General features: G+C 50.1%; 1 protein-coding gene across 6 annotated transcripts in view; it reads left to right on the forward strand.

The window, feature by feature from the left end:
• Positions 1 to 10750: 10750 nt before the first annotated feature.
• Map3k4 (mitogen-activated protein kinase kinase kinase 4) overlaps positions 10751 to 27066 on the forward strand; it is a 79075-nt gene continuing 62759 nt past the window's right edge. For 5 of the 6 annotated variants that reach the window (XM_048354402.1, XM_048354405.1, XM_048354403.1 and 2 more), the window contains exon 1: positions 13861 to 14144. In XM_048354402.1, the coding sequence (XP_048210359.1) occupies positions 14014 to 14144 (131 nt within the window). In that variant the 5' untranslated portion in view covers positions 13861 to 14013. Of the gene's footprint in view, positions 10774 to 13860; positions 14145 to 27066 lie in introns of those variants that run through there. The other variant, XM_048354404.1, reaches the window with a different exon arrangement.

Raw genomic sequence — 27066 nt, forward strand, 5'->3', positions numbered from 1 at the left:
CTTCCTTTTGCTCAAGGCTAGCATTCTGCCACTTGAGCCACAGCGCCCCTTCTGGCCTCATGTATATGAGGCAAGCTCTCTTGCCACTAGGCCATATCCCCAGCCCCGCCTTTTTTTTTTTTTAATATTGGTGTTTGCACTCAGGGTATTGAGCTTGCTAGACTGACAGGCTCCACTTGAGAATATCTTGTTTGTTCACGGGTAATTTTTGAAATAGGTGTTGCTTCCTGCCCAGGTGTGTACCTGGACCACATTCTACCTATTTTTAGGCTGTCGTTACTAGGGTGACAAGTATATGTCTCTGCATCAAGTCTCTCTCTATCACGATGGAGTGTCATACACTACCTTGCCTGGGATAGCCTAGAATCACGAGCCTCCTAATTTCAGTTCTCACGTAGCTAACATGGCAGATCAGCACCGTTGCAGCTAGCTGTGGGTGCATCGTGGGTCTTGTGAAGTATTCAGCCTGCCTGCAAACTGTGAGCCTCCCAAGCAGTGAGGATTATCGATAGGCATGAACCACTGGTGCCTGGTAAAACCAGAAACCCTGAAAACGGACACTAAGATGCACGATGGCTGGCTTCTCTTCTTCTGCCTCTTTGGAGCTGTTCTCAGCCTTCAGCGAGGTCCTGGGCCAGCAGTGGTGCTCATTCACGAGCGTTCGTGGCGGAAGCTCCCCTCCTCACCGTGCTGTGCAGCTGTGACGCGTTTCTCCTTCACCTCTCCCTGGTCGGCAGCAGAACATCCCAGAACACCCCGCAGTCGGTGGGAGTTGGGGCTCTGACGCCACCGCCTGAGCCCGGCTGGAGTTTGCAGTCACCAGACAGCTTCCTGAAAGCGCCCTGGAGTTTACCCCAAGTTTCCTCCGGGCCACCGGGCTTTGTTTGTGGCTCTCACTACCTCAAGGTAAACTGAGTCACTGCAAGTCAGCAGACAGTTGTTGCTCTGGATAAGGAAGCATGCTGATTTGTTTTGAGATGTACACGAATTCTGAAGAAGCCCACCCCACACCCTCTGCTCTCGTGTGTGAGACAGGATCTCCATGTGTGGTGCGGGTGGGCTGGGAGTCCCAGTCCTTCTGCCTCCCCCACCCCCACCACCCCAAGGCCAAGACTGCAGCAGGCAGCAGGCCCCACCAGTGAAGCTAATCACCTTGTTCTTGGCTCTGTCAACCTGCTACGGTGAGGAGAACGAGGCCACGCACCGGAGGGAGAGTCCAGCTCTGCGTGCACACTGTCACAACAGCTAAGACAATGCGACCTCGAATTTGCAACCCTGCCAAGAGGGAGAAAACTCAGGGAAACCATTCACGAAGAGAACTGGGTGACGGCTTGGGAAGATGGGCTCCATGGAAGGCAGACTGCAGGAGTCTGGGGTGACGGCTGAGGAGAAGGGGGGTGGGGAGTGGCAGGGATTTAGATGGAGGAATGCTACTGCACAAAGCACCAGCGCACAGTGGGGCAGCATCGCCACTCCTGCCAGTGCTCGGGCATAACGTTGTCCCAGCCTTGTGTCCAAAGCGAAAAGCATTTCTTCCAGGCCCTAAGTCTCAAGTGGTAGAGCACCAGCCTTGAATGGCAAAGCTAAGGGACAGTGCCCAGGCCCTGAGTTCAAGTCTCAGTACCAATGAGCGTGTGCGCATGTGCAGCATAGCACAGGTTCTCTAGAGAATTCCTTCACAGTTGATCTCAGGCCTCTTCCTCAAGACGGCGCTACAATCCACAGGACTGAGTACTGAAAATGATCGTGGTGAAGATAAAAATGCCTGGGTTGACCTAAAAGTCTCCGTAGCCAGGCACCCGTGGCTCACAGCTGTAGTCCTGGCTGCTCAAGAGGCTGAGACCTGAGGATCCCTGTTCAAAGCCAACCCTGGAGAGAAAGGCCATGAGATTCTTTTCTCCAATGAGCCTCCAAAAAGCAGGAAGTAGAGCTGTGGCGCACATCGTAGAATACCAGCCTCATGCTAGAGAATGAGGCCCCAAGCTCAAGCCCCCTGCACACACACACACACACACACACACACACACACACACACTCCTGCACTAGGAACCATGTTTCAAATTTCCACCCAAGGCCACCACTCTCGAGTAGACTGAGCATGTGTCACAGGTCCGAGGACGCGAGGCCCAGCGGCCCCTCCTCCGCACCGTCGGGACCTCAGCTCTTCCAGTGTGTAGCACTCAGACGCCAAAGCCTCCGTGCTTGATTCACTCCAACAGACCACGGCACCCCCGTCTCAGCGGCCTGAGTCCCGGCAGTCCTAGCCGCCGGGCCCGGCCTGGCCAAATGTAGAAGTTCATTTCCACAAGACGCAAAGGGCCACCTCATTCACATACGGGCTCCGGCTTCGTCGGGACTCATAGAGGCAGAATCAGATCGGGGGGCTCTTTTGATTGGGGGGGGGAGTTGATTTTGTAATGCCTCTGTAGAGTTGTGGGAAGAGCTTTGTCACCCTTGGGAGCGCTGGGTGTGGGGTGAAAGGTTAGGAGAGCCATCGCCTGGACCGGCTGGACTATCCTGGACCATCTGGGACTGCCAATGCGTGTGTGTGTGTGTGTGTGTGTGTGTGTGTGTGTGTGTGTGTTTGCTTTTTGGTTACTTAGTTGGAAGAACTCAGCTCCTAGCCACAGAATAAGTCCTGGTGGTGACGGGTGGCGATGGGAAAGCAGACAGCCGTGCGCGGCGCCTTTGGCTCTCCCTGCTTGATCTGCCGGCTCCCGGGGATGCCCCGCGGTGTTGTCATCGGGCCTCCTGGCCGCACCTGCTCCGCCCTCAGCGGCCCGGGTGCCCCATGCGTCCCAAGGCTGGGCCCGGGGCTTCATCCCGGGATTCCTGCATCTTTTCCATGCGCTGGTCATTAAGGGAGAATCGCAAAAGATGAGAATGTCTGCCCTGCCCCCTCCCCGTCACACGCGCACAAGACGCTCTGGTGGGATGGCCATAGCAGGGGTGGGGCTGTGGGGACACCCGCGAAGGCCATCGGGAGGATAGGCACTGGGGGCGGGGAGGCCCTTGTCCTGAGGGGGGAGCCGCGCTGGAGCCCCTGGGTGGACGGGGCGGGGTGGACTCCCGGACGGGTTTTATCCCAGTGGTACAATGCAGGCCGCTCCTCTCTCCGGCTGTACTGCGCACTCCCGGGGGCGGCGGCCTTTCCCTCCGCTGCCGGCACCCAGAGCGCATACTGCAGGTGGATCACAAATGCCTGGACACTGAGCTTGCGACGGTGGTCAGAGATAGAAGGGGGCGGACCACGTGCAGCTGTTGAGCTAGGAGTGCTGATGATCCAGCACCCTTCGCAATGTCTTTGTGAAAGCGAGCCTTCTTCTCTTCCAAACCTCTCTGTGGATCCACTGGTGACCGAGCTGGAGACCCTACTGGTGACAAGGTCTATGTGTGATGGTGATGGTTTGGTTTGGGTGCTGGGGGTCACACCCAAGGCCTCGCGTAAGCTGTTACACCACTCTACACCACCGACTCACACAGCGTTCTTTCTTAAACTCAGCCAGAGTGGCTTTTCTCTTTTTTGTTTTTGTGCCAGTCCTGGGGCTTAAACTCAGAGCCAAGGTGCTGTCGTTTAGGATTTTTGCTCAAGGCTGGCATTCTACCACTTAGGCCACAGCTCTACGTCCAAGTATTCGCTGGTTCATTTTGAAATAAGAGTCCCACAAACTTTCCTACTCGGGCTGGCTTTGAATGGCCATCCTCAGATCTCTGCTCCTAAGTAACTAGGATTATAGGCATGAGCCCCGGAGTTCATTTTTAAAAAATTTGATGCCACTCTAAGATACCTAACAGACACTTGCCTGAAAGCTGACTCACGAGTTACGCCCTACAGGCATTGGCTTCGGTGATGATGATAACTGATCGTTGGGTTGGGAAGCCTGCTTGTGATAGGAGGCTGACCCTGTGTGTACTGCGTGTGAGTGTGTGTGAGCGTGTATGAGTGTGCGAGTGTATGTGTGTCCTGGCACGGGGCAAGGCCGGTGGCAGGCGTCCCCATCAGACCCCAGAGCCAAGGAAGAAGGAAGGAAGGAAGGGCCCAGAAGCCTGGTTGGAAGGCAAGGATTACACTCGTGGAAAAGCAGCACTGCTGTTTTTGGACATGCACAGCACCTCTTCACGTGGAGAAGCACTGTGGTTTCGTGTTTTCCAGGAGGAGCGTGGCGCTCATTCTCCCGTAGCGACTCCGGTGCGGCCCAGGCCTCCAGGCCGCTCCAGCCCAACCGCAGCCGACAGCGCTGCGGCCCCGGAAGGCGGCCGGCGCCTGACCACGTGGCCTCCATCTCTCCACGAGTCGCAGCCTCAGGCTCCAAGGCCCTGGGCGCCCAGCGAGAGGGGACTTGGGAGCACAGCCCAGAGCCTTCGCTCCGGGACGGGCCGAAGTCGGCAGGGCTCAGCCAGGCTGACTCCCTCCGGGGTGCGCGTGCTAAGAAGCCCTGCGGCTCTCGCTCACGGTGATCACGGCGGCAGCGTCTATGGCGGCGAGCATGTACGGGGAAGAGAGCCACGGAAGAAGTTGCACACCAAGGACAGCCTGAGGCCGCTGACTTCACCGTTAACCCATCCGCTCTCCACGCTGCCGGCTAGGTGGCTGGCGCAACTCCGTCCCCAAGCCTGCAGCTCTGCTTTCAGTCCCTCGCCCCCCCCTCCCCCCCCCCCCCCCGCCCCATTGCCTTGCCTATCTTGCTGGCCAATCTCATTCATTGTCTCCCCAGATCTCGCTCCAACCCCACCTTGGGCCCCAAGCTAGGCAGCCAGCCTCCCTGGACGGAGCCATCCTTCCCTCTCCTCTGCTTCTGCCACGGTGGCTCTCAGGACGGCCCCTGAGTCAGGACAACGTCTGCCCTCCCTAAACCACACCGCGTGCGGACTCCGGCCCACAGCGTGGCTGCAAACACGCCAGCGGCGGGGATGACGCCTCCCTGCGGGGCAGGCTCTGGGTCCAGACGCGGTGTTCTGAGGCACTTCAGGAACCGCTCAGCGACCATGCTTACCAATGATCTACTCTAGACATGTGCTATGCGTGGGTAACAAGTACATCCACACACCCAGTATCTTACACTACTTACCGTTTTCTACTATTTATTAGTTATAATACTTTGTGATAAGTGAATGAACATGTAATGTCTTTATAGCATTTATAAAACCTCACAGTGTTTTTATAATGCTTAATGGCTGTAGACATAACTGAAACCCTACGTGTCACCACAGCTTCCCAGACTGGGGGGGTCCATGTCCACGCTCTCCCCCATTCTCTCACTCCCCCCCTGCGCTTACACCCCCTGCTCTCATCTCCCCCACCCCGCACTCACCTCCCCCTACTCTCCCATGATTGGCCCTTTGCCCAATTGGGTGAAACACTGTGCGGCTATTGCGACGGTTCTAAGAAGCTTCTGAACGGGACTGGGATTCCAATCGGGTGGACTTTGCGTCTCGTGGATTGCCCTTCCGAATGTGGGCGGGCCTCACCCCAACAGTAGAAGGCGGGAACAGAACAAAGGCCGACCTCCTGGAGCACCAGAGCATTCTGTCAGCTTCTGGCTGGCCACCCCACCCTGCCGATCCTGGAGCTGACAGCCTCCATGGCGGTGTGGGCAGACCCCTTAAAGGAAAACCCTCCCCGGACGGACGGATGCATGCCTTTCGCTCCGTTTCTCTGAGAATCCCATGGGCCCTTGAACTCAGCCCTTCACTGCGAGGTACAGGCGAGGTACAGGCGGTCCAGCCCAGGCCCGTGCCTCTGGAGGGGCTGGAGGCCCGGCTCCCCGCAAGGCTGAGCCGCAGGGGCCAAGTCTGCATCCCCCAGACTCTGAGCAGCCGGGCCGCTGGGCCTCGCCGCTCCCCAAACACTGCGCTGGTTCTTCCTCTCTGTGACTCTCATTCACCTCAAAATATGAGTTGCTCTGGAGTCAAAGAAGTTCTGTCTTGGACTCCCCGGGACCCGCCGCCCAAGGTTGCAGGGTGTCAACCCTCAAGGGCGCGTCCTTCCCGGGACCTCAGAGTGCGACCACGCTTAGAAGTGGGGTGGTGGCAGGTGTCATTCGTTGAGAGGAGGTCACACCCGAGGAGGGTGGGCCCTGCATCCGGGCTGGCGGGTGTCCCTACAAGAGGAAGGAGACCCACCCGGGAGACCGATGGGGAGGGAGGTGAGAACAGGGGACGCCAGCGGCACCATCTGAATGCCGAGGCCTAGGCTTGCAGGCCTCCTTGCAGCGCCCCAGTAGGCCGAGCAACACACTGGTCTCCCTGAGCCCCAACAAGAGCCGGGAGGGAATGGCTTTCTGTTACCTTCTGCCAGCCAGATGGCGGTCTCGACTTTGTTGTGGCAATCCTGGTGAATTAATGTGACTAGCAAGCAGAGATGTTGATGCAATAGACACAAATGTTTTCCGACAGTGGACAATCGGCACTACAGATCAAACCAACCCGGTGGTTCTGCCCACGTGAGCAAGCGTCATCGCCAAGGCTAGATGCAGAAAGCGCCGTGTTGGTGGAGCAGGGCTTCCCACGGGGGTGCCCGGCCAGCGCGTGGAGAGCGAATGCCCATTCCCAACTGCAGCCTGAACAACGTGGCCCTCAGCAGACACCAGGTAAACCACCGAGGCATGCTTCTGGATTGGGATTCCTGGGCTGACCCCAGCCATGGAGGTTCAGATCTGTCAGTGGTTATCAACCCTGGCTCCTCATGTTTCCAGCCTATCAGTGCTGGCCCCATCTCAGACCCGTTAAATGTATAGGCAGGGAAGGAATGCAATTCAAGCGTGTGTGTGTGTGTGTGTGTGTGTGTGTGTGTGTGTGTGTGTGTGTCGATTCTGCTTGAACAATAGGCCTAGGCACTATCCCTGAGCTTCTTTGCTCAAGGTGAGCACTCTACTACTTGAACCACTGCTTCACTATGACTTTTTTTTTTGGTGGTTAATTAGGTTTTGAACAGCAATCCTCAGCCTCCTGAGCAGCTAAGGTTACAGGGATGAGCCACCAGCATTAATATTGTTTCTGTAAACCTTAGGTGTGATTTGATTCTGTAGCCAAAGGAGAGACTCACTGGGTTCTACCTAACTTTTCAAAGCAGCCACCAAGCCACTTCCAACAGCCCTGTAAGATCTTACTGCGGACAGATTTTTATGAAGCATGAGTATCATCCAGGCTAGCCATGTACTGTTGTGCGGCACATTTCCACACGTGTCCCACAGACAGGCAGACCTGTGTGTGTCTCTGGCACTGCCTGGAGCATGGGGGGGGGGGGCGGGGAGGCTCCTCCGACAGGCCTTTCAGCCTCAGGGCTGGGCTGGGCTGGGCTGTGGGGACAAAGGTCGCTCACCAGGTGGCCTGCAGCAGCTGGAGTGTGTGCTCCCTCCATCCTGGAGGTGAGGCTCGCTTGCCCTGGGGCCCTTGGGGCCTGGCTGTCCGGGAGACTCTCCGTGAGGGGCCTTCCTGGTCTCTTCCTTAGCGTCTGCTGTTTGTGGGCGTGTTGGTGGTGTTCTGAGCTAATGGACACCTCTCCCCTCTGCTTCCACAGTCGTGCTGCTCTCCTGCTGTCTTTCCTCTCTTCTCCTCCTCCTCTGCCTCCCCCTTTCTCCTCCTTCTTCTTCCCCCCTTCTCTTGGTTTGTGCTGCTCCTGGGGCTTGAACTCGGGGCCTCAAGCGCTCCGTAAAGCCTTTTTCTTTCAAGGCTGATATTCTGCCCACATCTCCACTTCTAGCTTTTTTTTTTTTTTTTTTTTTGGTGGTTAATTTCAGATAAGAGTTTTACAGATTTACCTTCTCAGGCGAGCTTGGAACCATGATCTTCGGATCTCAGTCCCCTGAGCAGCGAGGCTTACAGGCATGAGCCACCGGAGCCTGGCTCTTTTCTCCTCCTCTTATGTAGGTGCCATTTACTTTGCGCCAAAGGCCCACACTACTGCAAGTGTGACCTCGTTTTAACTTGCTTAAGACTCTACCAAGTGAGTTCTATTACAAGTGGGGTCACATTCCCGGGAGGGGGGGTGTGGGTGGGGGGGTGGCGGGTGGGTGGGACTTTGCTCTGATTTTAAATGTCTGTGTCCCTAAAGAAACTCATGTTAGGACTTAAACCTGAATGTGGTGGATTAGGAAGTAAGCGAGTCCCATGGGCCCAGTCCTCATTCATGAGACCAGTGACTTTATAAACCAGCTGGAGGGAAGAAGCCAAGCCCCTCGGGCCCTTTCATTCCCTCTGTTGTGAAAGGGCACTGCGGTCCTTCTCCCCCCGCCCCGGGAAGCAGAGCTTGACAGGCCATCTCCACGTGGAGACCAAATTTCCAAGTACGAAAGCTGCCATTGCCTCCATCATGGATTTCCTGACCTCCAGAACGGTGTGAAATACACGCACGCTAGTTGGTCATTCCACTCTTCTTCGTGTTTACTTCTGTGTTAGGTACAAAGTAGAGATTTGCAGGCATTGCGACAGGCAATTTCGCAGTTCTCTATCCCCCCACCTGGCCACCAAAAGCAGAAATGAAATCGTGAGACTCAGGCACTGCTTCTCCATGGTTTGGTTGGTAGGAAATGGTTGCAATTTCTGGCTCACAAGAAGAGCAGGTGGTCTTGGAGAGTTCAGTTCTTTAAGGTATTCACGGGTTCCCCACCTTGGCAGGATCTTGGAGAGGAGGAGGGAGGAGTCGGACCGGGATGGAGACCCAGGGCCCCTCTTGGCTCTGCATACACTGCCAGAGGGAGGGGGTGAGGCTAGGTGCCACTCTTGCTGGCCAGATGCCACTTCCTGTCTAGTGCATTCTTTGGAGTAAGATATACTAGTACAACATTATTTTGTTTTAAGCTTCTCCTCCTTCCCTCCATCCCTCCCTTCCTTCCTCCCTCTCTTCCTTCCTTCCTTTCTAGTTCTTTTTTGGTGCCAGTCAAGGGGTTGAATCAGGGTCTTGGCACTGTCCAGGCCTTCCCTTTCTTGCTTAAGGCCAGCACTCCATCACTTTATCCACAGCTCCACTCCTGCCTTTCCGGTGGAGATAATTGGAGATAAGAGTCTCATGGACTTCATTGCCCCTGACTGGCTTTGAACTTTGATTATTAAATCTCAGCCACTGGTGCTCAGCTAAGCATCTAACTTTAAATAAAAAAAAACCCAACCTTTGTTTAATGATTTGAAGCTTTCCAGAGCTCAGTTTATACTTTGTAAGGAGAATGTCTGAAATCAGGGGTAATTTGTGGTTAATTGGTATCTGGCAGAGATCTAACAAAAGTGGGCAAATCACCTCCCAGAAAAAAGAACAGACGTGATTTTATCTGCCTTCCCACTGCACTGAGACTTAATGTTACAAGGACTCTTTGAAAACTCCTTCCATTCTGTACACATCCAATACTTCTTGGTGTTAGGAGGGAGAACTAAACACCACTGTGCCATTCTGGGGGAAATCACTGTGTACGAGGTGCAGTCTGGGTCTCCCCACTACGTGTGAGGGTTTCATGGCTCTTTGGGGAGTCCGCTGGAGTGAGAATGATTTCCCCCCTGTGATCTGGAGAAGATGGGGAAGCCTCTCTCTTCCCGCCTCTGCAGAGCTGGGCAGAGCTAGCTGATGGAGAAGCCACTGAGGATGAAGGGGCCAGGGCTGCCCTGGACTCCAGAAGGTCACCGGGAGCCGGGGTGAAGAGCTGTGGACAGCACTGAGAAGGAGGAAGTTATTTTAGGTAAAGTGCAGCACCGAGCTAAAAATAATATTTAAAACTCTAGCCTTGGGATATGTTTTCTTTTCTTTCTTTAATAACACAGACAATATGGCATTGGCATTGCTTGGCTCACAAGTGCTTTGTGAATGATTTTGTGACTAAACTTATAAAATTAACTGTATGCCGATTAACTAGCCTTGTTAAGATGCTCTAATGATGCCCTTTGCATACACACACACACACACACACACACACACACACACACACTATACTGCATGCACATATATGTTGTGTCTGTGTCTGTCTGTGCCTACAGAAGAATTTAAGTCTTCATAACCATGGCAGCATCAAGTCAAGATTTGTTGGATTAGGGGAAAGCAGAAAGAACTGACATGTGAATGTGTAACCTTTTTTTTTCTGTTTTTTTTTTTTTTTTTGTCCATTATGAGGCTGGAACTCAGAGCCTGGTTGTTCTCCAGGCTTGAGGCTTGAACCACAGCTGGACTTCTGTTTTGTTTGATTTTGTTTTTGTTTTGCTTGGTGGTTAATTGGAGATAAGAGGCTTACAGGCTTTCCTGCCCAGGCTGGTTTCAAACTACATTCCTCAGATCTCAGCCTCCTGAGTAGGTAGGATTCCAGGCAGAAGCCATATACACCTGTTTGTTGTTGTTTTCTCTCTTTTTAAACATCAAATAAATTCTTACTTAAAAAAAATAGGCACAACTGAGGTTTGAACTTAGGGACTCATGCTTGCTAGGTAGGCATTGCCAACCAAACCATTCCCCAGTCCAATGTAACTGCTTTTATGTGTGTCAGTTTTGGACTTGAAACTCATGGTAAGTAAAGAATGCTATGTACCACAATCCAAACTGGATTTTGTGACTCATTAAGAGGATCAATTCAATAAGGGCTGTGTCAATTCCATGTCTAGGACATGAAGGAAGAGGCGATTTCCTGAAATTTTTTTTCTCTAATTTCTCCTAAAATACATAGAAGTAATAAAAAATACATTGGATACTCTTTCAGAAGTCAATACAATAATGGAACACCAATCAGTGTCATTAAGATGAAAAGAAGAAATCACACAATCGGAAAGAGAATGAAGAAACGACCACTGAGAGATGAAATGGTAAAAATTGTTAAGGAGTGGCTGGCACGGCCCTGTCAGTGAATGGCAAAACCTGGGTAAAATGAACAGGATTCTACGAGAGGAAGGCTCCAGGAAGCCTCCCCTCCGCCTGGCATGGAATCAACCCCGTACTCCTGCCCTTTCCTGCTCACCGTGCAAAGTGTTCGTGGAACCCCACTCGTACAAAGTTGTCCTGACCCAGAAGAAGATAGGCTGCCCATCCGAGTGTCCCCAGGCTCATCACAAAGTCCGTCTCCCCAGCTCTCATGGGTGCAGGCAGATGAAGAGAAGGATGGGGAAAGACACTGCCGTTGGAGCTCTGATCCTCAAAGTGGAGACAGGAAACCCTCCTGTGTGTGGTGGAGGGGGGGGCGCGGGGGAGGATCAAACAATGGTCCTCTCTTTTGGCAGCTCTAAGTGGGCGATTCTGTCTTGTCATTGTCTTTAAGATCATGTTTCAAGGCCGTGAGACCAGCCAGGAGCTAAGCAATAACACAAGTTAGAGGTGAAAACCGAGGTAGCTCATTCAAAAAGCCCAAGTTGGGGGATGTAACAGCAGAAGGAGAGATTCTGGGGCTGCCAGCTTGTCTAAGATCCGGAAAGCAAATGAACACCAAAGCTGATGAACAACAGGAAAGTAAACCACTGTTGTTAATTTAACATGGGCACGAGGACCTTCTCAATGAGGTCACAAAAGAAAGGCCCAAGGCCGAGGCTCTCATACTGTTTAGACTACAAAGAATCCATTTGGGATGGAGTGGCGGACTAGCGGCTCTGCAACCCCAGATGGTCAATTGCAGGCTTGTTCCAGAAAGAGAGATAGTGGCGTCTGTGAGAGCCTGTGGCAGATGAGGGGGACTTCAGAGGTTGTTTATTCAGGTTCACTGAAGCCCCAGTTTGCAGTCTCCGGGCAGCCAGGCGATTTCCTGGGGCTGCTATGTGCAGGGCAGCCCTCACCCCAAGAGTCGTGTTTTACTGCAGGTAGCAAAAAGACAGGCCCAAACAGCCACCTCTGGAATCACAGTCTCTCCAGTGGGTTCGCAGTGAAATAATATGCCAGTGTGGCCTTCTGAGGTGTTCTGCCCTTGCCCCTTCCTTACGGTGTTTACAGAGCTCCTGCCATAGGTCAGACACAGCACGTGCTTGGTGGCAAGGCAGACCACCCAAGAGTGTAGAGCAGCAGCTGTCATTCTAGAAAAGAGGGCCCCAGAGGATTCTGGGGGCTGCCGGTGGGTGCGGTGAAGGCCTGATCTCAAACCCCTCAGGTGTCCTGGCAGCCGGGAGAGGGTCAGCTAGAGAGACGATGCATGAGGCCTAGGACACAAGCCCCTGTGCTTTGAAAACCTGTTTTTAATCGTTGCTACAAAGGTAATGTACAGAGGATTTACCGTCACATAAATCAGGTAAAAAGCACATTTCTTTGTGGACAGTGTCACCCCTTCCTTCCCTGTCTCCCAGTTTTCCCCACTCATCCCCACCCCACAAGTTCATTTTCAACCTGGTGCCCAGGGAAGGTCCCTGTGCTTAAATGGAATGTGTATTTTGATTTATTGGTGGGGTGGCCGCTGGTTTTGGGGCTTGAACTCAGTGCCCTGTGCTCTCACTGATCTATTCCACTCAGGGCTGGCACTCTACCACTTGAGCCACACCACTACTTCAGGATTTTGATGGCTAATTGAACTCACTACTTTCCTGCCCTGGGGTCGCTTTGAACTGTGATTCTCATGTCTCAGTAGCTAGGATTACAGGCGTGATCATTGGTGCCCTGTTGAGTACAATATTAATATCAGCTGATTTAGGTCTCAAAAGTGTTACAGTACACGGTTGAATGCACATTTGTTTAGATCCTGCTCAAGGACTCAAGTAGGAAACGAACTCAAAAAGTCATGATGTCCCTGAGACTGATGAATGTTTGTCAAATAATCTGTGATTTGTGTTCTGCTTTATATATTCTGGCACAGTTAGCTTCAAGCAGACAAATCACACTTAGCTGGAATACAGACACCAAAGCATATGAGGCCCAGAGTTTTTCCGAGTGGATTTATTCGCTTAAACATTAAAAACAACAACAATAAAACTCCACTACAACTTCTGAGACGGGTTCTGGCTCAGCAAATTATGAAAGGCAATTAAAGAGAGCACTCCAATCACAAGAATCTGAAAATACTCTCCTGGGCTTTCTGTACACAATGGGGATACACGAGTGATTTCAAAATCGTTCTTTATTAAGATAGAACCAGCTTATTCCCTTTGTGTTTCTGCTGGGTGTTTGCTCCCCTCTTCTATTCTTGTAGCTCTAGGTGGACACAGTTCTGCTTTTCTCATGGCTGTACCACCATCATCTAGGGGGTGTCCCGCACGCCCCACACATTGGTGCGTTGAGCAGGTCCCTGTTGAATGCACGCTGTTGAATTAGTGAGTTTCAGGTCAGAGACTCAGTGCTGTTCAGACTGCGCACACAACACACACACGCACACACACACACACACACACACACACACACACACACACACACACACCTATTGTCATAAAGCATCCAGAGAGAAACAGTTTACAATGGCACGGCCACAGAGGACACAGGCTGGAACCGTTCTGGAGCTGCACAGGTTATTTCTGCCAGCTACTCTGAGCGAGCCACAGGTAACTTTACAACCAGCCTTCGCACGTTAGTTACCCATTTGGTTTGGCTCTGTGGTCTTCTCACCAGCCTTTCTTTCCAAACGCTCTCTCTGTTTCTCATGCATGCGAGCTCAACCCGGCCAGGTTTTAGCATGGTATTTTATTTTATTTTCTAAACTAGCACCTTTGAATGCAACGTTCTTCGTTTTAAACGGCGGGGTTTACTCCGTGGGAAACCGTGTACTAGTAACCCGGGGCTGCGGAGGCCTAGAGACTCTGCAGAAACTACGAGGCAGGGGACGGGGTGGGGAGGGCAGGGGGGCGTGTCCGAGCGGGGCGGCGCCTCACCTGATGCGCGCGCGCGCGCCCCCCGCCGGCCACGCCCCCTCCGCTCGGCCTGCGCGCGCCCCTCCGCGCGGAGGTTTGTCCCTCGCCGCCCGCCGTAGCCCGGCGCTCGGCGCTCGGCGCTCGGCCGGCCGCCGTTCCCAAGATGGCGGCGGCGCGCGCGGCTCCCGCGGCGGGCTAGAGGCGGAGGCGGCGCCGCGTCACTCCGCCCTCCGGCCCCTCGGCTCCGGCCTGCAGCCCACGGCCCGCCGCGGCCATGCGGGGCCCGGCGCACGGATGAGAGAAGCCGCCGCCGCCGCCGCGCTGCTCCCCGCTGCTCCCGCCCTCGCCGTCACCCCGGCCGCCGCCATGGAGGAGCCGCCGCCGCCGCCGCCGCCGCCGGAGCCCGCGCGCTGCCCGGCCGCGAGGTGAGGGGCCGGGGCCTGGCCTGGCCTGGGCCCGCGGGGGCGGGGCGGGGCGGGGGGGGCGGCGCGCGGCCCGGGACCCTCGGGCCAGGCGCCCCGGGACCGGGGAGCCGCGCCCGCCCGCACTTTCCGTGGGGTCCCTCCCTCCCCGCCCGCTCGGACCGGAGGACACCCGGGAACCGGGCTGGTGCCGCCATCGCCGGGGCCCGCGCCCTCCGCCGGCCCGCTCCTGCCCCTGGCCCACTGCCCGGGCCCCGGCGGACCCCCGTGCACCCGGCGGACCCCCGGGGAGAGCCCCGTGCACCCGGCGGACCCCCGAGCACCCGGCGGACCCCCGGGTGGAGCCCCGTGCACCCGGAAGACCCCTGGGGAGAGCCCCGTGCACCCGGCGACCCCCGTGCACCCGGCGGACCCCCGGGGAGAGCCCCGTGCTCCCGGCAGATCCCCGGGTGGAGCCCCGTGCACCCGGCAGACCCCCCCCCCCCCCGGGCCGACCCCTGATCACCCGGCAGACCCCCCGGGCGGACCCCTGATCACCCGGCAGACCCCAGAGCAAAGCCCTGAGCACCCGGCAGAACCTCGGGAGGACCCCCGGACACCCGGCAGACCCCTCGAACCGAGCCCCGTGCACCCGGCAGACACTTCCCCCCCCCCCCGGCACACCCCCGTGCAGCGCGCTGACCCTGCGGGCACACCCCGTGCTGGCGCAGACCCTCCGGGCGGCCCCCCGTGCACCTAGCAGAGCCCCGTGAACCCAGCAGAGCAGACTCCTCGTGCACACTCCCGTGCAACGAGCCGATCCCTCCAGTCAGCCCCCGGTGCACTCGGCGGACCCCCGCGCGGACCCCCCTTCCCCTGCACCGAGCAGACCCCTCTACCCCGGCTGGACGCCTGTCCGTGCAGACACGCGCGCGTGCGCCGGGCGGGCGCGTCGGCACCGGAAGACACTGGTGCCCGGCGCGGACCCCCGTGCGGCGGGTGGGACCCCGACGACCCCCAGAGGGGGGCGCCCGGTGCAGGAGGAGGGGTCCGTGGCGTGGCGTGGCGTGGCGGGGGACGCGTGTGTCTTCGGCTCTGTGATGGGGAGGGTGGGCCGGCCGTGGTAGAATTCCCCTCCGTGCCTTGTGGGGTCGGGTGCCCTTTCCAACCCCGAGCCGGCTTGGGTCCTCCCGGCCCCGGTCCCCACCCGGCGCTGGGTCTGGCCCTCTCTTCTAGGAATTAGGCACTTAGGTGTCCTTGCTTTTCTTTTCTTTCTGTCTTTTTTTTTTTTTCCTGCCTAAAGACATTTTAAAGCATCTGAACGCAGGCTCCACATTCTTGCTTGTCGTATTGCTGTCTCGCTTGTCTTGTTGTTGTCTTACTTTGAAAACTTGTGAAGAAAGTCCTTTTTAGTTCTGAGTTACGTCTGTAAGCTTTTAAAGAGCGTTAATGCTACAGATGTCTCGAAAATCCCTTCTAAACTCATCGCGCGTCGTTTGAGACGTTATGTCCGAGCGTGGTATGTAAATTAGATAGTGGATTCTGCGTTTAAGCATTTTTGACCCCTCTACTGAGCCCTTATTGGAGGTTTAAAATGCCTCACCCTTACTCAGTTACTTCTAACGCATTTAAGCTTTGCAATGTCTTTATGAGTGCGTTCTGTTATTATTTCTTCCGCAGGAAGACAGAGGGGTACAAAGTTTAAGTGTCTTGTCCAGAGTTTCACAGCTGTTAATGAATGTCTGGCCACACAGTAGTCTGAACTTTAATTATGAGGAAGAGGTAGAATTTCATTATCTGCAGCTCAGGAGTTGTAATTCTGTATAGCTGTATGGTGGGAAAAATAGAACATCTTAGGTAAACTGGAAAGGGCAGAGGCAAGAATGTGCAGGAAAATAACTGCTTTCCCATTGATAAAAAGAAGCCTTACTTTTTCAGCCAGATTTTTGCCTGTTGTGGTTGTCATAAAAATAGGTCAGGATGATGGGCTTCGTCCAACTTCAAGCGAACAGCAGTGTACAGAACATGAAGATCTTAGAATTATTTTTCTTAGCAACACTGCAGTTAATTTTACAATAGCAAATCTGTAAAACAGATCACTTGATAAAACTGTTGTTTTGCCTCCTTTATCCCTTCACTGGGACTTTCCTTTTTAGAGCTGACAGGAGACAAGCTCACTGTTTAGGAGTTCTTAAGCTGCTTGTTTGAATTTTAACTTTTTAATCATTTGAAAGAAGCTCGCTGTGTTAAATGCTACTAGCTCCCACAACAGTGGTAATTTGTGTTACCAGGTTAACTGGTTTTTGTGACAGAGCAGAGTTCTCAGCCATCTTTGTTCATCTCCTTGCTGTCTGTGTGTCATTGATTAGGAGGGCCATGTTAGGGTGCAGGTTTTCTGCAGCATTCAGGCCTGTACATGTTGGGCCTCCAAAGCAGTGCAGCAAGTGTGCCACTAGCAGATACCAGCCCGCCCATGGCATCTGCTTGGTGTGTGCTTTCCTCCTGACAAGGGTTATGCAATGGCCAAAGAACACAAAACAGGTTAGGAGATAGACGATGGCACTTCATTAGAGTTTTACCGCTTATTGTCACTTGCAGATAGAGCTCTTGCCCTTGTGTTTGCTAAAGGACTCATAATAAGGATCGCAGTGGTTCAGCTTTCAAACACATGTTCTTTGTCATTTCTTTTTAAAGCTTCTGGGTCAGTTTTAGGAGGATCTTGAAATTATTAAGAGAGCTATTAGAACTAATTTGGAACAATTTATCTTTGTGAGTTCTTGGATCTGTGCCCTTAAAAAGCACAGGTTGGATTGGATATTAAATCTGATACAACGTTCCTCACTACTGTAACCTTTCATTTAAAAATACTTATATAAATACAGCTTTAGTTTTCTCACTTAGTTGACTTTTTAGTTTATGTCAGTGACTCTGGTAATAGCTTTTTTTTTTTTTTTTAAATCCAGTGACTTGTTCCTTACTTTATATAGTTTGGTTCTTTATGAGTTCATGTGAAAAAGTGGGTATTTGGCTGTCACCCCTGAGCAATCTGGTCTCTCAGGTGAGTGCTGCTTTTGAGCCTCTCCTTGCGGGCCTGACATTGGATGTCAGCTGGCTTCAGTTTTGTGCCCTGCATCCCTGTCACTGTAGATGTCCTTGGCAGTGGAGGCCGTGGAGAGAGAGATGCGGCAGCAGGCACTGGGGCGTGGCGGAGGGAGCCAGGGTGGCAGAAGGTTCGTGTTTTGAACTGGATTTGGCTTGACTCATTCATATCTCAGTCCCCTTCCTTCCCACGTATTCTCTTGGTATCTTGTAAATCTTGTTCTGAAGCCAATTGAAATATGGGGATATAAAGGTGTTTCCTGTTTGCTGGACACATTTGCCTTAATACCTTCTTGCTTCTTAATGTTTCCTCCCTCCTTCCTCAACGATTTCACCCTCCTATTCTCTTGTCTCCACCTTTCCATTTGACAGGCAGGGTGGGATGCATTCTGCTTAATGTCACCTGTCTGCAGACTGTTGAAAATTATTTTAGTTTTAATTAGCTTATGAGGGAGCCTCCCTCCCTCCCTCCCTTCCCCTTCCTTCCTCCCTCCCTTCGTTCCTCCTTCCCTCCCTCCCTTCCCCTTCCTTCCTTCCTTCCTTCCTTCCTACCTTCCTTCCTTCCTTCCTTCCTAACTTCCTAACTTCCTTCCTAACTTCCGGTGATACTGAAGTTTCAGTCAAGGCCTCCTGTTTGCTGGGCTCTCGTTTTAGAGGTGAACAAAGCTGGTCTGGAGAACTGCTACAGTCCAGGGCACCGCTCAGGGCTGGGGCTAGGGCCTGGGCACGCCATTGGCTGATTCTCAGGGGGCAGGGGCAGGGCCTGCATGCCATTGGCTGATTCTCTGGCCACCTGACTTACCCAGCATGCTCAAGCACAGGGATAGTGTGTGTTCTAGATCACTTGGATTTACAGGATTAAACCAAGATGAAAAATTCATTTCCAGAAAAAAAGATGCAAAATCTTCCCCCAACTTTTTGTAAATAATGAATTTTCCCCCACAAAGCCTTAGTTCACAGAGTGAAGAAGAGCCAGTGCTTTGGAGTACCTTAAGATCAAGCAGGCACTAAGCTTAGGATTTCTGTCTGTGCTAGTGGTTTTATAACTCTAATTATGTCTGAACAACAGTAAGAAGTACTGGACGGACATTGAAGCTTTCCTTTGATTATTTTCTGCATGGTTTTGGGAAAGTTATTTCATCTCTTAGTGTTTTCTTTTGAGAAACAAAAGCAGTAATAGTGTGTACTTCCTAGGTCTTGTTGGATTAAATGGAATAAAGCTTGTTATTGTAGTAAGTACTCAGTCAGTACTAGCATCATCATTGTGTTCACAAGTTGTTCTTTTTTTGTTTAAAGGTGAAAGTGGACAAGTCTCACTGTAACTAATTTTCTTAAAAGGTTATAACATATGCTCTGAAGCTCAACACATTTTAAATAGCTTCAATAATCAGCATTATTTAAGAAACAAGCTTTTTTTTCTCTCTCAATATTTCTGCAGAAGCTGTAGGAAGGAGAGACAAGGATTGGGGATCCAGCTTTTCCCAGTTCGTTCCTTGGTGTCACTTGTGACTTATTTTGTATATTAGTCTTACAAGTGTTTTGGATTCTTGCCATTGGAGGATCATAAATCATGCTGTTAAGCTCCGAAATATAACACTACTAATTAATGCTTTCTTGGGTCAGTAGGGACAACTGTCTTTCTATAGGAAACTCTTTTTCATTTTTTATTTCAATTGACCTGTTTTTATAAGTTAAACACTCCTAATTAAAAAATATTGATCACTGTGGTTAAGTTAGTTTTGGGAGATTGATATTGATACAGTGAATGAATGATGGGGGACAATAATCAAGATACGTTGAACTCATAAATGGACATGTTGCATTGAAACGTCTAATTAGTTAGAGATAATAAAAGATAGTTCTATGGATAGTATATTACTCCTTTAAATTTTTTATTATTATAAAAGTGATATACAGAGTTTTTAAAAAATAAAAAGATTTATTTGGTTTAAAATTTGGAAGCTGAAAGTTCAAACACAGGCTCTGATGAGGGTGTCTTAGGGGAGGTAGCAAACGCTGGAACTCCGAACATGTATGAGCCGGAAATCGAAGTGCTAAGCAGGAAGCCAGACTGAGAGGAGACCCAAGAGATCTGTCTTAATCCCTGTTGTAAGGGCACATCCCAGTTGACTCAAGGACTTCCCATGAGGCCTTACTTCTTAAGGATCTCAGTATCCCCCATCCTATGAACCTTGGGGTTCAGACCATATCCAAACCATAACAGAGAGCCTAAAAGAGAAGTTTATACTTCCAGAAAATAAAGCATCCACAGCAGCCTCAGTGGTCCTATGTACTTCTCCCTCCATCCTGCCAGTCTGCAGTAAGCCATCCCATGAATCCATGTTGTTCTTGATGAGTTCCAGGCATCCTGACTCAAGCCACTGGTATTTTTCTCAGCACTGTTTAAACACGCCTCCAGAACCTGTACCCCAACGCACCTGGCGCCTTCCTTTTCCAGGCCTGTGACAGTCCTTGTGTGCAGAGAAAGCAGCAGCATAAAGGCAAAACTTGCCACAGATGATCAAACAACAAAATAAAACAACAAAACCCCCTCAACTGGCTGTTATTCATTACTGATGATTTACAAAAGGAAAACATGCTTGAAGGTTCCTTGCAAGAATTTTGGAGGGGAACAAGCTCCAGATATTACCTTCGGCCCCCTGGAGTTTAGGATGACTGGAGAATGCTGCCACGGGGCAGCCTGAGCTGCAAGGTTCCATGAGCTGGCACAGAACTGGCAGGCCGTGGCAGCCCAGCTTTGTCTTTGTTGTGTGGATTAGTTGGGACATTCAGTTTAGACTTGAAGGTTCATAGATTCGCAGTGTGCTATAAACTAGTCCAGAGAAAAGGTTCCCTGGAACTAACTTTTAACCAGGCTTGAAGATAGGTCTTACAAAGATAAAAGAGGCCTGAAATAATTTAACAGCCTACAGCACACCTGTCCCTCTTTGCAAAAAGTCTAATTCTCTTTAAAAGAAGACAGTAAAATTTAAATAACAAGATAAAATTTATATATTTTTTGTCAGTCCTGGGGCTTGAACTCAGGACCTGAACACTGTCCCTGGCTTCTTTTTGCTAAAGGCTACCACTCTACCTCTTGAGCCACAGCGCCACTTCTGGCTTTTTCTATATATGTGGTGCTGAGGAATCGAACCCAGGGCTTCATGTGTGTGAGGCAAGCGCTCTACCATTAGGCCGTATTCCCAGTCCCAAACAAGATAAAATTTAAAATGCTCCACATCGAATAAAAAATTGCTAGTGGTAATTAGGTGTTGTGGTAGACACCTGTAGTCCCAGCACAGTGAGGATCTGTCTCAAAAAGAAATAAACTAAAATAAAAAAGCGAAGAAAATGCGATCATGCAGTAAGCAGGAAATACGATACATAACCAGGAGAAACAGACAGTAGTGATAATCCCAGAAATGTAAAAGTGGTAGAAGTAGTAACAATTAATTGTTATCTTTATTTAAAGGAAAACATGAATATTGGAAGAAAACAAAAGATATAAAAAAAATCCTGGAAATTTTTTGGGGTTACCACTGGGGTTTTGAACCCAGGAACTCCGGGCCTTGTTCTTGCTGGCACTCTAGCACTTGAGTTTGGCTTTTTGCTGCTTGTTTTGGAGATGGAGTCTTGTAGACTTTTCTCTGCCAGGACTAGTTTTGAACTTTGGTGCTCATAATCTCAGCCTCCTGTGTAGCTAGGGTTCCAGGCACGAGTGGGTGCCTGCCTCTAGTAAGCATTTTTAACATGAAAAATACCACTTCCAAAATGAGACATTTGCTGGGTGGGATTATTCATACACACAGTAGACACCGCAGAAGAGTGAGCTAGTGACCTGATAGACATTACATTGTAGAAATGCTCCCAACTGTAGTAAAGAAAGAACAAAAGACTAGAAAAGGGGGTTCAGAGCCAGGCACTGATGGTTCATACCTGTAATCCTAGCTGCTCAGGAGGCAGAGATCTGAGGATCGAGGTTCAAGCCAGCCAGTTCAGGAAAGCATAAGATTAACCACCAAAACAGCCGGAAGTGAAGGTGTGGCTCTACAGGTAGAATGCCAGCCTTGAGTGAAAAGAAATGAAAGGAGAGCACCCAGGTCCTGAGTTCAGGTCTCAGTACTAGCACCAAATACACACACACACACACACACACACACACACACACTCTGTGTGGTCTCATACTTTCCTACTTGTAGGGCAGTACTGCAGAGAGATTCCCTCCATTGTTCACCAAGTCCCTTTCTTTCAGTTTTCTTAGCATCTGTTACTTTGGGAAGTCCTTGCCTTTGTTATAGTCACAGCCCTGATTATGAACCAGTTAATGATTTTTTTCTAATTAGTCTTAAATTAACTGTTACTTAATTAACTTGTTTTAATTAGCACTATTACATAGCAGTAACAGTATAAAATGTTGAAGATTATCTTGTCCAGAGAACCTCTTGACATTTATGTGATTTAATTTAAGTTGTTTTTTTTTTTTTATGCTGGAACAGGGGATTGAGCTCAGGGCCCAGGCTCTGACCCTTAGCATTTTTGCTCAAGGTTGACACTTTACCACTTGAGCCACATCTTCACTTCTGACTTTTTGCTGATTAATTGGAGATGAGAGTCTAATGGACTTTTCTGCCCAGGCTGGTTTTGAATTGAGATCCTCAGGTCTCAGCAACCTGAGTAGCTAAGATTACAGATGGGAGCCACCGGTGTCTGGGCCCTTAGATGATTTTTGAAAGCCGGTTTTGTGAATGTGGGTGGAGAGTGTGTCTCTGTTTTTGTCTTGTGTGGTAGAAGCCTTTGTCACTTGAGCGTCATTTTTAATTGTTTCTCTATGTGACGTTTTTATCCTTGGAATGTCCGATGAATGTCAGGATAAGATCCTTTGAGAAGAGCTTGTTGCTGAGTGTTTGATAAGTATTTCTAGGTCAGTGCTTCTCAGCTTCTTTTGGGGTCACAGCCTGCTTGTGAGGAGCCGAAATGCATCTTTAGTCTCAGGGTATTCGCAGTGCCCATGGCTGAGGTATGATGTAGACAGCCTCGATGTGTCAGACATTCTTTTACATTATCTACATTTTTGAAGTGTTCATTGTATGCGAAGAGCCATTTATTTTCTAAAACTACCCATGGTGTTCGGGTGCCATTGGCTGCTGTAATCGTGGCTGCTCGGGACACAGAAGTCAGATCAGGCAGGCAAGTCTGTGAGACTGCTATCTTCAACTAACCACTATCCTAAAGCTGGAAGTGAGCTGCGGCTTGAGTGGTTGAGCACTAGCATTGAGCGAAAACGCACGGGGACAGCGCCCCGGCCCTGAGTTCAAGCCCCAGGACCTGTACAAAAGAACACACAAAAACTATCCATAGTGTTTATATGTGGAACACACAAGGTTTTTAAACCCAGGATTTTCAGAAAACTTCCTATTAGCCTTAGGTATTCAAGTACAGCAATTACGTTCTTCTTAGGAAGGAAATCGGTCTAATGTTTTTTCTCCTAAAATCTTTTAGACTGGTTGAAACTTTCTGTAGTTTACAGAGTTTTTAGTTTGTAAGAAAGTTACAGTTTTTGTGAGATAAAGCGTATGTGTGTATCTTTATTTCATGTTGGATAGTGTTTTACTTCTTAGATGTTTGCTTGGTACGTTGAAGGATTTCATAATTTGTGAAGGTGTTCTTGTGATTTGGTCTTGCCGTGGAAGTGTTTAGGCGACTTTAAATGCACTCATACATTGCACAACAGTGTTTTGGTCTGTAATGGACTGTGTGTACAATGGTGGTCCCATGAGATTGTAGTGGAACTGACCATTCCTGTGGCCCGGTGACGTCACCACTGGCACTTGATCACCCCGTGCTTGTACTGAAGCCGGAAGACAGCTGTTGTGTGAAAGTACGGAGCATGCCTTGCTGTAACTGTAACTCGATAATGGTCGTCAGTAGCTGTGCTACTCTACTCGTTCATGTGTTTACTATATGTTTTATTGTGTTTTTTTTTGTTTTTTTTTTTTTTACAGTGATTTGCCTCTAGCTTATTTAAAAAAGTGTCGCCGGTGTGCTCTTGTGTGCCTTGTGGTGCCGTGCCGGCAGTAGCCTCCTCCATCGTGTGTGTCCCGAGCTGCTCGCTGCCGGTACCTCTAGGTTTACGGAACACATGCTGTGATGTCTGCGTGGCAACACAGGGCTGTGCTTCCCGGGGGAAGAGCAGTCAGTCATGTTGGGAAGCTGCGCCTGCGGAATGCCTGGCCTCCAGAGTGAGGAAAGCTAGGTTCGCTTGCATTTCCGTCCCAGTTTGTGCCTGGCAGTGGTCACGTATTGTCCTTAGGACGAGAGGTGCAGGATGTCTGCCTGCTGCGGCTGCTTGGGGCATTCCCGTTCTCCCTCCTCCCTTGCTCTGAGCGTCAGGACCTCTTCCAGCTTCTCAGAGCTCAGCGTGCTGCCTGTCAGAGCCGTCCTCTTTCTTCTCTTCTGTCGAGCCCCTGGTCTTCCAGGCCTTGTCCTGTTTGGCAGTGTCTCTCCTGTGGCCTTCACATGTGTGTGTTTGCTAGCCTCTCCTTCTCCTGTGATCTGCCTTCATAGGCTCTGTTATGTGTAATTATGCATTCAGTGTCTAGCTCCGAGGGCAGGAAGCGGAGGGGGGTGGCGGCTCTTGTTCAGTAAGATCCTACTTGTTCAGTAGGTGAGTGTGTCACGGTTTCTGCCTTTGAGGAGGAAGAAATCTCTAATATCACATGCATTTATAGATAGCCAGGTATGTAACAGTGTGCCCATCCAACTGTAAATAATTAGAAGAAAACCATCAATGAAAATATCACATTTAAAATTTTATAGCTCTCATCTCAAATAAAATCTTACTCTCAGTGGAAAAAAGTTAATCTTTAATTCAAAATTTAAAAGTCCTGTTTTTTTGGTCCCCCTAAGGGTGCTTTTTTAGTTGTAAACACTCAGGTTTCTTGTGTAATGAGCTCTGACATCAGTCTTGCGTTTACTGCAATGCTAGAGGTGCCATCAATTAGAGCTATGGGAAGATGATTGCAATGCTTCGCGAGGAAGAGGAAAGGATTCCAGTTAGACTTTTTTTTTAAATGCTGTCCTGGAGCTTGAACTCTGGGCCTGGGTGCTGGCCCTGAGCTTTTACTAAATGTTAGGTTTTTAAAGTAGGTAGCCGGTAAAAGAGAACGCCACGCGGTATTCAGGCAGGAGAGAACGTTTATTACCGAACTGCTGGCCTGTGGCCAAGATGATCCATGGCCGGAGAGAAGGGAGAGAGAGAGAGCAACCCCCACCCAGCCCTGCTTTATTTAGGGCAGGGGCAAGGGGTGTGGCCAGGTGGATTAGGAGGTGACCTCAGGGAAAGGGGAGGTAACTGCCTCCAGGTCTGCAGGTTACCCAGGTAACTGGGTGGAGACTTAATGAGGTGGGGGCATCTGCATGTAGCCCTCAGGGAGAGGACCTAACACTAAAGGCTAGCACTCTACCATTTGAGCCATGGTGCCACTTCTGGCTTTTTCTGTGATTAATTGGAGATTAGAATCTTACAGACTTTCCTGCCTAGGCCAGCTTAGATCTCATCCTCCTGAGTAGCTGGGATTACAGGCATGACCCACCAGCTTTTAAATTTTTTTTTTGAGTAGGTGAGAAAATGTAGATATAGAGTGACTAAGACAGTTTTACCAAAGATATGAACCCGGAGCTGACCAGGCAGCTAGTGCCTTGAGCTATCAGTGCATTTCCGGCCTCTCCCCCAGCCCCAGGCATTTTGCTACCTGTGGTACTCTAATCCACAGGAAAGGAATCCCTTGTGTCAGGCGAGGTGCAGGGGTGATGCTGGGAGGGACTGTGGCCTTGAGTGAGATCAGGACCCCAGTTGAGGCTGAGCAAGCTGTTCCCTCTGTGACCCTTCCCCTGTCCCGTGCCCTAGGAATCATGCTGGAACCTGCAGGGGTGTGCATGCCGTCTAGACTAGCAAAGCGGTTGAGTACTTGGTATGTAGCCAACCCACTGCCTGGGGTGTTCCAGTGGTGCCTAGGGAATGGCCAGTACTCATTATCAGATGGTACCATGCATACTGTTCCACTAAAAATGGTTCCCTACTGTGAGGCAGATTGCAGAGCTGAGTAAAACAGAGACAAATACAAGTTTCTATTCTTGTTTATTGGTTTTTGACATTGATTGAATTTCAACTCCCCCCCCCACCTCTTTATCAAGAAAATGATGGACCTTCTCAGTCTTTAATCATGGTACTGCCTGTGTAATTTTTGTTGTATTCTCTTACATCTATCTATTTAGCCTTTCTTCAAAATCATCCTTTTAAGCAAATTATATTTACAAAGGAAAATTTGTCGCCATGGTACACATGGAAAACCTAAATAACCCCACCATAAGTAGAAAATAGCTGTAATAATGAATGACTTCAAACACATAAATGCCTCAAGTCCTGTGAATACCATACCAACACTTCCAGTAGGCGGCACATCCTTTGGTTATGCTTCTTTTCCCGCTTCCAGACAGGAGTGATCGCTTGTCCAGGGAATGGTCTAGCAGAGCCTGAAGTTTACATGGGATGGCTCGTTGCTCAGATCCTGTTTATGGTACTGATTTCTCCAAGCTCTATCCCAGACTTTGTGGTCAGAATTTCCCATAGAAGACATTGAAATCTGTAATTTTAGCAAGGGAGTTGGGAATTCTGATGCACCTGTCAGTTTTGGAATTACTGTTTTAAGTGACATTTCCCTACCTACATCTCAGAATGCTTTTATAATCAATAATCATAGTTATCAGTTGCAACCATAAAGAAAGGATTCATTTTGTAATTAATTTTGCATTTTAAATTTGGTCTCAAGGTTGTTTTTTTCTACCTGTTGAGTAGCATCAGATTTATGTGGTGTTGCCATGAAATACACTACACTTTACTTTAGAATAAACGGTTTTAGAATAGCTTAGGCTTGCAGGGGTTGCAAAGGCACTACAGAGAACTGTGGCACCTCCTCTGCTTGGTTTCTTCCATGTCCTCCTTACATTCATTACAGCGCTGATGGTGGCTTCACTTCTTGTATTTCAGGGACCTTTGCCCACGTGGTCTCTGCTACACTGTCTCTGTGTAAGCTTGCAGGTTTGTGAGGGTTTGCAGGCAGCTGTGATTGTCTTGCTGATATCTACACATATGATCTGGTGTTCATTTTCATGGCTTTGGATAGAGATATAGATATACATTTCACTTTGTGTGTCTGTATGCGTGCTGGTACCAGGGCTTGAACTCAGGGTCTGGTCACTGTGCCTTAATGTTTTTGGCTCAAGGTTGGCACTCTACCACTTCCAGCTTATTTTGGTGGTTTAATTGGAGATAAGAGTTTCACAGCTTTTCCTGCCTGGGGGCTGGCTTTGAACACGATCCCTCTCCTGAGTTGCTAGGATTCTTACATTCTTTGGAGATTTTAGATTAGTAAGAATAAGAAAGCACATCGAAGCCTGCGCTGGTGGCTTATGCCTGTAATCGTACCTACTCATGAGGCTGAGATATGAGGATTGTGGTACAAAGCCAGCCCAGATAGGGAAGTCCAGGAGACTCTTATCTCCAATTAGCCACCAGAAAACCTGGAATTGACACTGTGGCTCAAAGTGGTAGAGCATTAGCTTTGAGCAAAAGAGCTCTGGGACAGCATGCAAACACTGAGTTCAAACCCCATGACCGATAAAAAGAAGAAAAAAAAAGAAAGCAACTGAAAATGTCTTGGTCTTGATCCCTTCCTTGATTTTAAGTACAAAAAGCAAAATTATAAAATGAAATAATTTCATGTATTTTAGATATCATGTGTATTTAAATGCTTAAAGAAAGCTTCTCTTCCTTTTCGTTTTTTTTTTT

This window comes from Perognathus longimembris, chromosome 9, assembly GCF_023159225.1.
Source record: "Perognathus longimembris pacificus isolate PPM17 chromosome 9, ASM2315922v1, whole genome shotgun sequence".
Taxonomy (NCBI): domain Eukaryota; kingdom Metazoa; phylum Chordata; class Mammalia; order Rodentia; family Heteromyidae; genus Perognathus; species Perognathus longimembris.